This window comes from Ursus americanus, chromosome 16, assembly GCF_024610735.1.
Source record: "Ursus americanus isolate L20-20 chromosome 16, mUrsAme1.1.p, whole genome shotgun sequence".
NCBI lineage: Eukaryota > Metazoa > Chordata > Mammalia > Carnivora > Ursidae > Ursus > Ursus americanus.
This window is the reverse complement of record NC_142142.1, coordinates 9517283-9531468: the sequence shown is the minus strand read 5'-3', so window position 1 is coordinate 9531468 and position 14186 is coordinate 9517283. Positions and strand designations below refer to the sequence as shown.

Below are 14186 nucleotides of genomic sequence, written 5' to 3'. Positions count from 1 at the left end.
TGATAAACTGACCCAACAAGAACAAGAAAATTTAAATAGCTCCACTTAAAGAAACCATATTAATAAAATAAACCTTCCACCAAAGAAAACTCTCAGATTGGATTCACTAGTGAATTTTATCAAATCTTTAAGGAAAAAAAAATAATACACATCTTACATAAACTCTTTCAGAAAACAAAGGAGAAAGAAACTACTCCCAACTAATTTTATGAAGTTAGTGTAACTTTGATACTGAAATTTGATAAAGACATTGACAGAAAATAACTGATCTACAGCCCTTAGATGCAGTGGCCAAAATATCCTTATAATACTAGCAAACAGAATCCAACAATTTATAAAAAGGATAATGTCTTACGACCAAAGTGAAGTTTATCCCAAGAATGCAAGGTTGGTTTAACATTTAAAACCCAATCAAGGTAAATTCACCACAATAAGAGAAACACCAAATTATCAGCTCAATAAATACAGAGAAAGCTCTGTCAAAATTTAGCACTCATTCATAAAAAAACCTCCGCAAAGTAGGAATAGAAAAAGATTGCCTCCATCTAGTAAACGGCATCTACTAAAAACATACGGTTAACATCATACTTGGTAATGAAATACTGAATGCGTTCCTGGCTATAACCATCAACAATGAGTGTCTTACCTATGGGCTAGGGACATTTTAATCCACCCATGTGACATATTCTTGGGGGTAAGGCCCACTGGACAGAACCTTGACCCTCTGAAACTTCAGCATTTTGTTGATGTTTTCTACTAGAGTAGCCCCAGCCTCGCTACAAAAGTCAAGTATTTCTGGGCCTATCAGTGCTGACAGTGTCTTTATAATTTCTTTCAACAGACTAATTCCTACCAACTATGAGGTAGTGTCTCAAATTCCTGGATCCATTTTTAACAGCTTGTGTGCTTTTTATTTTCTTTTCTAATTACATTTTACCACTTGAAAAATAAACTCATTGATATAAAAAGAAAACAAAGAACTTTTTCTCTTAAATTTGACTGGAAACAGTAACCCCTCGCTTGGCAATCTGAAGTGAAAAACAGACACAGACACAATCCGGCACACTTATGCCATGCCCACAAATTTAAAGTGAAGTAAAGAAAAAAAGACAATCAATCTAGATCGATGGGGCCCAAAAAACTGGCTTTGGGCTCTAAATCATCTAAACTGGCTGATTCCACAGTTCTACTTCACTAGATAAGCTGAGCTTCTCTCTCTCTCTTCATTTTGGTTATACGGCTGTATCCCTAAGGCATTAAGTAGGATTTAGTACCCAACTGAAAACTGCCTGCTGTCAATAAGCCCAAACAGACCTTCTCACCCCCAGCAGACACACTCCTGCCCCACAGGCAACAAAATTTTCCTACCTTTTTTTTTCCTTCTGCTGCATCTTAACAGGCTCTGCTTTTTTGCTGGATTTCTTCAGGCCTGTAGGGGCTGCCAGCTTTGGTTCAGTGACAGACACTGGAGGTTGCTCCACTATTTTTTCTTCTTTCACTGCTTGTTCTGAATCCAAATTGACTTTAAGTTTATCTACAAATACAGTATAGCAGATGATATATAACTTCATCACGCAATATTAATCTATCATTCCTCTGACAGTCTACTAAGTGCCAAGTAATTTGTTAGGAGCAGGGGCTAAAGGGATAAAAAACAGTCCCTGTCCTAACAGAACTCAGGGTCTAGTCAGAGGAGAACACGTCTCCTTTCCAACTACCACTCTAACTCTAACTGTTTTCATTTCTGCCTCTTGCTAATCCCTCATTATATCACAGCCCCCAGGCCAAATAATAGTAAAAGCAGGGCTTACAAAAAGCAAATACAACTTTATGAGCTAACATCTTTCTCATTTATTAGATGAGAAAATTAAGAGTCTGAGGGATAAAAGATGTTTTCCAAGAGTACACAGCTTACAAATATTGACAACAGAAATTTGTACCAAGATCTTATTTTCTATTATATTCTATCTTCTTTTTTTTTTTTAAAAGATTTTATTTATTTATTTGACAGAGATAGAGACAGCCAGCAAGAGAGGGAACACAAGCAGGGGGAGTGGGAGAGGAAGAAGCAGGCTCATAGCGGAGGAGCCTGATGTGGGGCTCGATCCCACAACGCCGGGATCACGCCCTGAGCCGAAGGCAGATGCTTAACCGCTGTGCCACCCAGGCGCCCCTATATTCTATCTTCTTAAACCTGGATACTCTTATCATCTCACTACTATCTTAATGATATAATTAAAAGATTACTCTGGAATCAGAAAAGTTTGATTCGCACTGTTTCACTCTGGGTAAATTACCTAAAAGTCTTCTCTGTAAAAACTGAAGTAATATTTATGAGACTATTGTAAGGATTAAAAGGGATTAGTATGTGAGGTTAGATGACTTACCCAAGGTAACACTGGTAGAAAAGGTTAAGAGTCAGGATTTGAACCTAAGTCAGTTTAACTCCTCAAAATCCTTACCTCTTTCCCCACATCAAGCTGAAAAACACAAAAACAACCACTATGCTGTGCAGAGAACTAAGAAATGCAAGCAAGATGGGCCTAGCCATCTGAGAAATTATAGAACAGACTTCGTGCTCCATTTAGTGATAGTTTCTTTCAAGAGAAGTCACAAAATACTCTCGGAAAGCTGTCAACAAGCCTGAGGCTCAGTAAGTAGCTATGGTTATATGCTGTGAAACAGCTTAAGCCAGCTACAGTGTAGAAAAAAACAACTGATATCTTAGCCTTGGCCATCACGCACAGCTTAATGTAATAGTTTATAAATAAAGTATATTTTGTGAAAGAACAGATGATGGATAAAAGTATAACATGCAATCTGTTTATACTTTATTTTTTTTTTAAGATTTTATTTATTTATTTGACAGACAGAGAGACAGCCAGTGAGAGAGGGAACACAAGCAGGGGGAGTGGGAGAGGAAGAAGCACGCACTTAGCGGAGGAGCCTGATGTGGGGCTTGATCCCAGAACGCCGGGATCACGCCCTGAGCCGAAGGTGGACGCTTAACCGCTGTGCCACCCAGGCGCCCCTATATTTTATTTTTTGAAGACTTCACTGAGAATTCTGAATGGTGGAATCCACTAGAGAATTGTGGCATTCTCTCCTGACTTTTCAAAACTGCTGTTCGCAAGCATCGGTACTTCTCAAACTTTTCCACCGAATTGTACAGGAGAGTAAACATGCATCTCCAGGGGGTAGAGAGTCGTAAATGACCCTCAAAAAGCAAGTTCTCTGAAGTTGCACCTATATCCTTACAGTTTATGCAAATTTTGCATTCTGTTACAGAATTTATATCACATTGACAGCAACTGTTTTAAAATTACAAAAAAAGTTAACTATTTCCTACCTCCCTCTTGGGGGAAGGAAAGAGAAGCTATTGCATCGAGTCTACCAATTTCAGGAAACTGATCTTAATTATAACACCAGTGATCAAACAGATTTCAACATCCAGAGTTTTTACTCTCTGTCTTGGTTTCACAGTATTTGAGGAACTCCTAACTCATTCACATATGTAGCTACAATTGCCAATTAGCTGTTCAGGAGGCAGTTCATTGCAACATTTTCAGACTACTGTTAAGGAAAATTAAACACACTTTTTTCTTTTTATCTGAATGATCAAGTCATTTGTATCATTTGACTAATAAAAAGCATCTCCTTTTTTATACTCAAGAAAATACAAACACCAATACAGGATACAGATGACTTAGTTTTGTCACCAATGCTGTAACTTTTTTTCACATAGAAAGCATTAAGGTTCTTGTTAATGAGATAATTTACATACCAAAAAATTCACCCTTTTACTAAAACTCAGTGGTTTTTAACTGGGCAAACATCACCACTATCCAAATTCAGAACATCTTCATCACCCCAAAAAGGAACCCTCTACCCATTAGTCGCTCCCCAATCCCAACTCCGGCCATCACACTAATCTACTAACATTCTACATCCTGTCTCGATAGATTTGCCTATTCTGGACATCTTGTATAAAGAGAATTACATAATCTGTGGCCTTTCCTGTCTAGCTTCTTTCACATGTTTCAAGGTTCATCCATATCATAGGACAGGTTCATTCCTTTTTTATGGCTCAGTAATAGTGGGACTGTTGTGGGACTGAATGGCTCAGTCAGTTGAGCATCTGACTTCGGCTCAGGTTGTGATCTTGGAGTCCTGGGATCAAACCCCGTATTGGGCTCCCCACTTGCCAGGGAGTCTGCTTCTCCCTCTCCCTCTGCCCCTCCCCTACTCGTGCTCTGTCTCCCTCTCTCTCAAATAAGTAAAATATTTTTAAAAATAATAGTAACATTCCATTGTGTGGTTCTATCACATTTTGATTATCCATTCATCAGATGATGGACCTTTGGGTTGTTTCCACTTTTTAGCTATTATGAATAATGCTGCTATGAACATTTGTGTACAAGTTTTTGTGTGGACATACAGTTTTAATTCACTTGAGTAGATATGTAGGAGAGGAAGTGCTGGATAACTGTTTAACTTTTTGAAGTACTGCCATACTGTTTTTAGAACAAGCACATCATTTTATATTCCCCACAGCAATGTATGAGGGTAACTGTTACACTTGCTATTGTCCAGCATTAAGTTTTAAATGCTTCAAGTCCCCACAACACTTTCCATCCAACTCTCTTCATTTTCATCATAATCTTGTCACGTGTCCAATGCAATAAAAATATTCATCATTTTACTCTAAACATTCATCCCTGAAAAAACATCTGTTAAATAAATCAACTTTAGAAGCCATTCTTTTTATTAGGTAAATATTTAATTCTTTTATTTTATCCAGTTTCCCCACTCCCTCTATTACTGTTACTGTCTGCATAGCAATTATAATCATTGACTATTTTATTCTTCATTTGTCAGTCTCTCCTAGTAGTACACAAGGACCATGAGGGCAGAGATCTCACTTGTCCACATTTTTCCATTGTATCACCATGCATAATGGTTCCAAGTACACAGTAGTTACTCAATAAATATTTCCTAAACACATGAGTAAATAAGTGTATACTTCTGTATAGCTTGGCTTTTTTATGACTAGCAAATATTCATGGCTTATATATTTTAGAAATAATAAAAATGTTTAAATTCACTGGTTACAAATACACCAGAAACAAAAAAATAAAACAAAATAAAATAAAAATGTGGACCTAATAGTCACCAAGAAACCACACAATCTGATTCGGTTTAGTGGACCAGTACCAGCCATGCTGGCCAGTGACTTTAGCACCATCTATTTTCACAGAAGTAGGGAGCCCTCCTTGTGCACTCTGCCCGCAACAATACAACGTGCTTTCCAATAACCTGAAAGTATCAAATTCTCCATCTATTTTCAGAACAAAAAACCTTCTCTGATAGCTTTTATGGCAAATAAACACTATCACCCCAAAGCCTACTCCAACCACTAATTTGACCATCATGGGAAAGCAGAATTCGGACTAATTTTGCTTGCCTAGGCATGTAACAGAATGCCTACCCACAAGATCTCTGTAAAACTGATGCTCCAAGAAAGTGTGCCATAATTATCCCGCGGCTCCTGAATTCTTTCTGGTATTATGCCACAGACCCTCAGGGGATGTGTACTTGGTATGAGAAGTATGAAAATATGTGACTACTGGTTCTTTCCATATGAAAGAATTCTTATTTTTAAAAATTTTTAAATAAAGGCGATTTTGCTTTCTCAAAAAGTATTATTTTTAAGTGGCCACTACCCCCAGCCCGGCTCTTCTAAATCATACTGAGGTCCAGTTCATTATCATAAGTAATCTGTAAAAAATAACTGTAGAAAGTCAAAGATTTGTTTTTGCAACCCCCTAGGAGACAGGGGTAATAATTAATAATGGTCACATGAGGCAAACCTGACCCCAGCACCTAGGATATTAACCTCAACACTGCACTATATAACCAAGCAGCCTCCCTTCTAGTTTGTCACCCATTTTCAAGAGCCCTATGAAACAAATAATAAATTCTTTTTCCAAGGCAGGAAGTAAAAACAGGAGTATAAAACTACCCTACAAGAGATCTAAACTGAACCCAGCTCACCCATAAAATCCACTGTTCCAGCTGGGTTACTTCCATTCAATATTTGGTCAGTAGACTGCAATTTTATGTTAGGATGCAGGAAGGTTGCATGACATACCAGATGGGTAAAAACTGGACAAGGTAGCTTTCACCTCAAATATGTTATTATATTAACATTCATGTATTAATCAAAGGAAGGTAAAAAACATGCTTACTCATAGCAGCTTTTCCAAAAAAATTGCTCATCACATTCCCTTTCCCTGGTGGCTTGTTGCCTGTGGAAGGTACCTAAAAGCAGAAAACACACGTGATTTTTTTCTAGTGTCTAAGGCTGTTCTTCAAATAGCCGTCTTAATCTCTTCAATAGCAGGGCACACTATCACGATGGCACAATTTCTATACAATCATGCCAAAATGTGTCGGCATTAGATATAAGAACAAATCCAGACCAGAGTATCTGATGTTAATCTCCAAAGCTTTCTTGCTCATAGTTCTTACAGACTTACTATCCATGAATGTGTCTTAACTTTTGAGTATATTAAAAAACTTGATAGAATTAAAACAGATCAGAGGCAGTATGGTACACACGGGATGGGCAGGAGAACCTCCAAAAGGTTACATTTGTAACAATCAAAGTGGACTTGAACACTGGTTGTGCCACTTAATAGCAATCTGATATCCAGGCGAATCACTCAACGAAGTCTAGTGCTACCACATATGAAAGGGAGACCTCTCCCTCACTGACCTCTTAGGAGGATTTAAGCAAAGATTAACTACTGGCACACATTAGTTCTATAAATGTTAGTGTTTTCCCTCCATTCCCCTCTCCTTTCCCAAACCGGAAGTTGTAAAATCACAATGAAGGTAATAACAATAATTATACTTTTCTGGAGTATTTTTAAATAGTGTTTTAATGAGACTTTTCTTAAGTCAATGCACTTAAGTTACCTCAGATGAGTGAACAATAATAAACTAAAGGAAGCAGATGAAGAAAAAAACAAAAATTCATAAAACAGAACGAGAATGTTAAATATACTAAGAAGAAAGATAGACATGATAAAGCTCAGAATATAAGATGTTCCCAAAATGACATATTGCCAATACACAATTCCTTGAACTTCGTAATTTTCAAATGTTCTTCTCATTGCATTATCTGGCTTACACAACAACCTTGCAATGTGTACGGGGCCGTTTTACAGGAGAATCCGAGGCTTGGTGAAAAGCATTATCACTATTTCAGATGAGAATATCAAGAATTAAAGGATTCAGACTAAAGTAGAAAAACTAGAATGTATTATTATATATCAGAACCTTACATGATTAAACCATAACTAATGCTTTTCCGATTACCCATTCTGAGCTATAAAGACATATCTTTAAAGACTTACATTTGTTACCTCTTTAGTCTCTGTTTTGGTTTCCTTGTTGGCATCTTGGGTTTTAGATGCAGCTTTAGAGGCAAACATTCCCATTATCCCTTTGGGCTGCTGGAAAATCTGTTTGGAGGTAGGTGGACTGTGACCATTGGTTGTCAACTCATTATTGGCTGGTGTCTCACTTGATACTTGAAGACTTGACTGCTCACACTTTTCAAAAGATGAGGACTCAGCAGCAGCTTTGGGGACTGCAGCTGCACATTGTATGGCACTAAACCTGAGGCCACAAATGTTACATTAATTTCAAAGTCTTGCTTCTTCACACAATACTTTCTAACTCTAATGCAATTAGAAAATTTGAGAACTAAAATGGATTTTAGAAATTATTTTGTGCAAAACTCTCATTTAGATACAAAACAAGTATTGGGGAGACGCTGAGGGACTTGCCCTAGATTATACATCTGGTTAGTAATAGAACTGGGACTGGAATCCAATGTCTTCTACCATACCGTATTGACTATCTTTACTTTGTTGAAGAAAGCATCTTAATTCAAAACAAAAAGAATACACCAAAGATAACAAAAGATTAGTAATTTCACCATCCTTGGGAAATCAAATGATTATCTCTTGTTTTTAAAGATCTTCAACTTAGAGGACTACATATGCAATAAATATTGACTGAACCAAAATTATGAGCTTTAAATATTAACAAATTTCCTGGCAACTCTTCTGGCCAGAGTGGATCATGCTTTAAAACAAGGAAGAAGCTGGGAACAGAGCCACTGGCTCCTGTGACTGGTGGTCCTTCACTGTCACTTGTTAATAATTTCTAATAATACCAACTAACAGTACCAGACAAATATGCCCAAAACCAAGTAAAGAAATCTGGCACGGTATGCATGGCATTATTAAAGGGAACATTCATCTCTTTTTCTATAATCATTGTAGATGTGCCTATTTCATACAAATCACAGCTGTGCTTAAAGCAAAGTTACCCCACTTTTCTAACAAAGGACAACATTTGATTTCCCCCAGTCTTTAGCTTACTGAGGGTTGGTGAGAACTCCTTGGCTGTAGGGAAGGGCACTACTCATCTTTTCTTTTAATTTTTTATTTTTAAAGATTTTATTTACTTATTTGACAGAGAGAAAGAGAGAGCCAGCGAGAGAGGGAACACAAGCAGGGGGAGTGGGAGAGGAAGAAGCAGGCTCCCGGCGGAGGAGCCTGATGTGGGGCTCGATCCCAGAACACTGGGATCACGCCCTGAGCCGAAGGCAGACGCTTAACGACTGCGCCACCCAGGCGCCCCACTATTCATCTTTTGTATTTTAGGTACACAGTACGAGACCTGGCACACAGAAATACTAGTGAGAGAATGATACATAGAAATACTAGTGAAAGAATGATAACTGAAGTCCCTGGAAGTGACACTCCTGGTCTCTCTCTTCTTCAATGTATCACCTCAACTCGGGGTGGGAGAACATGGAGGTTAAGAAAGAAACGATGTGGTAATAATAATTATCTCTAAAATCAACCAGGCACAACTTCAAGATTAACTGCTACAATAACTAGCCTAAGAAAAAAGTCTCTGATAAATCATTTAATTTCAGAAGTAACTTAAGACTGAACAGCCCCAAAGCTAGAGTGTATAGCTCCAAAAATCTTCCACTGAAAAACCCCCCTCTAACACAAATATTCTGTGCATCAGAGTTAAGAACAGACGGAATCATTTCCTTTCACCCACTAGTCTTCCTCTCTAGCCTTGCAGTGCTTCCATGTACAAGGAAAAAGAGCAATGTTTTATTTCATTGTCAACATCTAAAGTTGGCCCCGAGACAACTCTTTCTCCATTTGGTCTACATTCCACACCTTGGGGTCAGGACCAGAAATTGGCAATAAGGAAGAGACCAAGTTAGGCTGGGAACATGTCCGAAGAGAGAAGCATCTGCTCAGTCCTAAAATTTCAACTTTCTTCCTGTCATAGCACTTCTTAAAACACACGGAACAATGAGTCAGATCTCAGTTGGCCCATAATTCTCAGGACCAAATACAAACTTCTTTATTGGAGATAAATTCTTCACATTTCTACCCATGATACTTTAAGTATTTAAGTAAAGTTTCATTAAAGTGCTTCCTATTGCCACATTTCTACTTGCCATGTTTACTTTAGTGGTCCCTGAGCAAATTTCATTTTGAACTTTTGAGTCACCTTTATTCCTGTTTGCTTACTTATTAGATACAACCGAAGAACTGATGTTTAGAGCTTCACATATCATAACTACATTTTAATACAGGTTATTTCTGGAATTTAATAATATAATTTACATAAACATATCAGTGTATTCATCTTTTCTTGTGATCCTTCCCTAAAAAACACCACTTATAAATGATTACTCTTTAGCTATGTAATTATATTTATTTAATAAATATTTGTGTGCTTATTATACTTAAGGTTTTGAACTGTAGAATAAAAGAACTATTGTCTATCATTAATTCTCACAACAATTACTTATTGAATGCTTACCATTTGCTAGGCACCATTTTGGATACAAAATAGACACAATCCCTATTCTCATGGGACTTTCAGAAACTGTATTTGGCAAGTCTATATCTATTTCTCCTCAAGGACCTGGTACTATCAGTTATCCCATCTTCCCCAGTAACTTCAACCATTTCTTCTTTTATGGCTCTTTCCTAACACTCAAGGCTTCTCAACTTCAAAAATGTATAGATCCTCCCTTAGTCTCAATCCCTCTTTAGTTACCTCTCTTTTTCCTCCATTTTACAGTCAAATTTCCTGGAAAGAGTTGTTCATATTTGCTGTCTCACTTTCTCTTGCTCCCATTTACTCAGCTGACCAGAATCTGGTCACTGCATTGAAAACCCTCTTACCAAGGCCATGACTAAATCCAATGGACACTTTTCAGTTCCTATTTTACTTAGCTTCTCAGCAAGGTATGACATTGTCAATCAGTCCCTCCTTGAGACTCTTTCCTTAGCTTTTAGAACCCCAAATACTCTTGTGATTTTCCTCTCATCTCTGGTTGCTCCCATTTAGGCTCCTCTTCTCTTGCCCATTCCTTGAAAAATGGCTATCATTTAAATAGTGCTTACCATGTGTCAAGCACCATTACAAGTGTTATATATGTTCATTCATATATTCTTTGTCAACCCTTTGAGGTTGGTACCATTGTTAGCTTCATTTTACTGAGGAGGAAGTTGAGGCACAGAGAGGTTAAATAATTTGCTCAAAGTTATACAGCCAGTAATTGTGGCCTGGAGTTTGACTTTCTGCCCTCTTTCATTCTATACATTCTTTCTGCATGACTGTATCTACTGTTGTGGCCCAATTAATTAGCTATTTTCTGATTCCAAAATCTCTATCTTCACACCAGACTTCTCTCCTTGACTCTAGACTAGTGCATGGACATCTCCACTTGGACTCCCCACGGGCTTCCTAAACTCAACATGTCCAAACCCAATTCGTCATTTTTCCTTCTCTCTCCAAGCCTACTTCTTCCCACATATTCCCTTTCTTAGTGATGACACCATCATCCATCCAGACACATGGCCATCATCCTTAACACCATGAACACCCACCCCAAAACACACACACACACACACACACACCCCTGGTCCCCAAGCATTAAAAAATCCAGGTTTTGACAGCATGACTCTTTTAACCTTCATACCGCTTCGCCCCCAACACCACTACCATACTTCAGATAACTGTCATCTCCACCCTGACTAACTACAACATCTCTCCTCACTCACTGATGGCTTTGTCTCCCAATTATTCATTCCCTTCTGATCTAAGTTCACCACTACAGCCAAATGATCTTTTTTTTTTAAGATTTTATTTATTTATTCATTCAGAGAGAGCACGTGCGCATGCACATGCGCGAACATGGGGAGGGGCAGAGGGAGAGAGAATCTCAAGCGGACTCCCTGCTGAGCACAGAGCCCAACACAGGGTTCAATCTCACGAGCCTGAGATCATGACCTGAGCCAAAATCAAGAGTCAGATGCTTAACCAACTGAGCCACCCAGGTGCCCCCAAGTGATCTTTCTGTAATGCAATTTTGATCATTTCACCCACCTGCTTCAAAATCTTCAGTGGCTCCCCAGTGCCCTCAGAATAAAGTCTGAACTCCTTACCCTAGTGGTCAAAGCATATAATCTGACACATACTTCCATCTTATATCTCATTATTTCCCACCTCTCACTCTAAGTTCCCACCACGGAAAACGACTGTGGTCCCACACAAGCACCAGGTTTTCTCACAGCTCTGTCCTTACTTTCCTACTTCTCCTGTGACTGGCTACTTCTATTCAGGCCTTCAGGCCTCACCTTAGCTGCCACACCTCCAGAAAGCCTTCTCTCTTTTGCCTCCTCAATCAAAAGTGGGGGATGAGTGCTCCCCCAAACATCCTCCTACAGTATCCCTCCTATTATAGCACTGTCACACTATGCTGTAATTACCTCCCCTAGGACCATCAGCTGCACAAGCAGGTACTGGGCCACATTCACTTCATCGTGTGTGGCATGGTATAGGTACTTATCGGATCTTTGTGGAATGAATTCAAATCATCTCACTTAGTACCTTTCAAAGTAGTAGGTGCTTAATATGTCTGGGGAACTGACTTGAACCTTCAATACAACCCCACAAAGTAGGCATTATTATATTTAATTTAAGAATGAAAAACCCACAGCTCAAAAGAGTTTAAGTAATCTGTCCAAAACCACCAGGCTATTCAGCAGCAAAGCCACAACACAAGCCTATGCACTGCAGTCCATCACCTCACTGAAGACGACACAAAGGATACAAAAGATGAACAAGGTCTGATCCTGGTTGTGGAAGATAAAATGCTTTTGGACGGAAGGTAGAGGGATAACAAATTAGAAATAGTTTTTGAAGGCCGTCTGAATTGGTTCTTGAAAAATGGGTGGGATTTAGACAAGCAGAGACTGGGGTAAGGGAGTAATGAGGGGGCACAACAAACATTTCGGGTGGCGGTGACAGGATAAATACATGAGAAATAGATTTATGGGGAGTCCACTGGGGTTTTCAGTATGGGTTGTGGCTGCTATTTTTCACCTTATGATGTACTAATAAAACCAGGCATGTGTCTTACTGCAAGATAAATGGGGTTTTACCAGACCTGGCATTCACTCTTAAGAGGCAGCCACTGTGTAAACATCTTACAAAATCAATTCGTAAAGAAGCCCACAAGGAACATTAAGGAGCTCACTTGCTGCAGTTCTGCAAGTTGCTTTTAAGGATGTCATAGTCCGTATTGAACAGAGGCCCACTGTCCTTTAGCATGGCTTTCTGGATGCTGTACACATGGATGCTGGCAGTCACCGCTAGCTTGGACTTCACCGCTACAAGTCAACAGGAAAAGCAGTCTGTTAATACACAAACTTCATAGCATGTGGGCACTTTAACAAGAAACCCTTCTGCATTAAAACCATTTGCAATCTGTGGTAGTCCAAAAGCTCTGAAAGGCCAAAGAGTCACATACACAGTATAACATCAGCTCTTCTGTCTGTAACTGGAACATCATGACAAGGTAGGTGGTGGTGAGTCAGTTCTAAGTACAACACCTGTGAGGGTATCACTCATCCAGTGGACTTTCAGTAAACATGAATGAATGATTGATGATGACTATGATTTTTTTTTTTTTTCAGTCACGGAAGAATCTTACACTCTAGCATATAATTAAAGAATAAGTAATTTCTATCTGAGAAGACTCAGTTATATAATTCAATTTTTGTGTAGAGAAAGCAACTCTATAACAAAACTACTACTAGCCAGGTAAGTCTGCCGGAAAAAAACCACAAAAGAACATCACAAGAACAAATGTTAGGTTCCACGAAGAAAGAGACTGTGACTGAGTCTCCATCACCTAGCATAGAACTTGACAGAGTAAATACTCATTATGTATCTACTAAATGAATAAATCTCACTTCGGCCACCACTGTAGGAATTCAGAAAGACAAAAGTGGACATCAGCACCACCCTGAATACCTCAGTTATTTTGTAAGAAAATGACACCACTGGCAGGAGTCTTTGTACACCAAGAACAGCGCAGGTTTTGTCTTGAGACGTATGTCCAGACCATGTGGCCCTTGGCATAGAATTCCTTTGAACTGGATTTTTAAATAATAGAACCGTAGTATTCATAATCTTGAAATGGAAAAATAAATTTAATTTAGAAGTTATATTAAGTCTTTCTGACTTTAGAAAAGCATTCTTTAATTTTCTTCCTAAAAAACTGTTATGGCACACAACACAATATTTAGAGGCTATTGTCTTTTTTCAGTTGATGAGGTGTTCCATATGGTATTCATGATAGTTTTTTGCATGAATGACATGAGTTTTGAGATCCTGTAATAAAAGTGCTTTGTAAATGCCAGCAGCTATTGGTCTTAAAAATGGGAAGTTAGTCAGAGGTGGAATCCTATTTTAATGTGTTTCAGAAACTACTAATAAAAGGAATATTCAGCTTTTCAGTTAAATAGCTAAATACATTGTATGCAGATGCTAAGGGCAGATTTTTTACTGTACGTACATTGATGCCATAAGAGGAAAATCTTGCTAAGTCACTAAAACACTTACCTTCCAATTTATCTTCTCTCACTACCGCAACCTTGTGGCACTGTAAGGAAATAACACCTCATTACAATTTAAAGTAGTGATGCAACGTGGAATTTTAAAGTTTCTTTGCTGATAATTCAATTACACTTGGATGTTAAAATAGGAATATCAGATAC

General features: G+C 38.4%; 1 protein-coding gene across 5 annotated transcripts in view; it reads right to left on the bottom strand.

The window, feature by feature from the left end:
* POLD3 (DNA polymerase delta 3, accessory subunit) overlaps positions 1-14186 on the bottom strand; it is a 111076-nt gene that overhangs the window by 72350 nt on the left and 24540 nt on the right. For 4 of the 5 annotated variants that reach the window (XR_015726935.1, XM_087868162.1, XM_045816212.2 and 1 more), the window contains 5 exons: positions 14032-14071; positions 12662-12794; positions 7422-7686; positions 6249-6321; positions 1369-1534 (listed from right to left, as the gene is read on the bottom strand). Coding sequence is in view for 4 of the 5 variants with exons in the window: in XM_087868162.1 (XP_087724288.1) it covers positions 1369-1534; positions 6249-6321; positions 7422-7686; positions 12662-12794; positions 14032-14071 (677 nt within the window). In the remaining variant the exon portion in view is untranslated. The remainder of the gene's footprint in view (positions 1-1368; positions 1535-6248; positions 6322-7421; positions 7687-12661; positions 12795-14031; positions 14072-14186) is intronic. The other variant, XM_045816213.2, reaches the window with a different exon arrangement.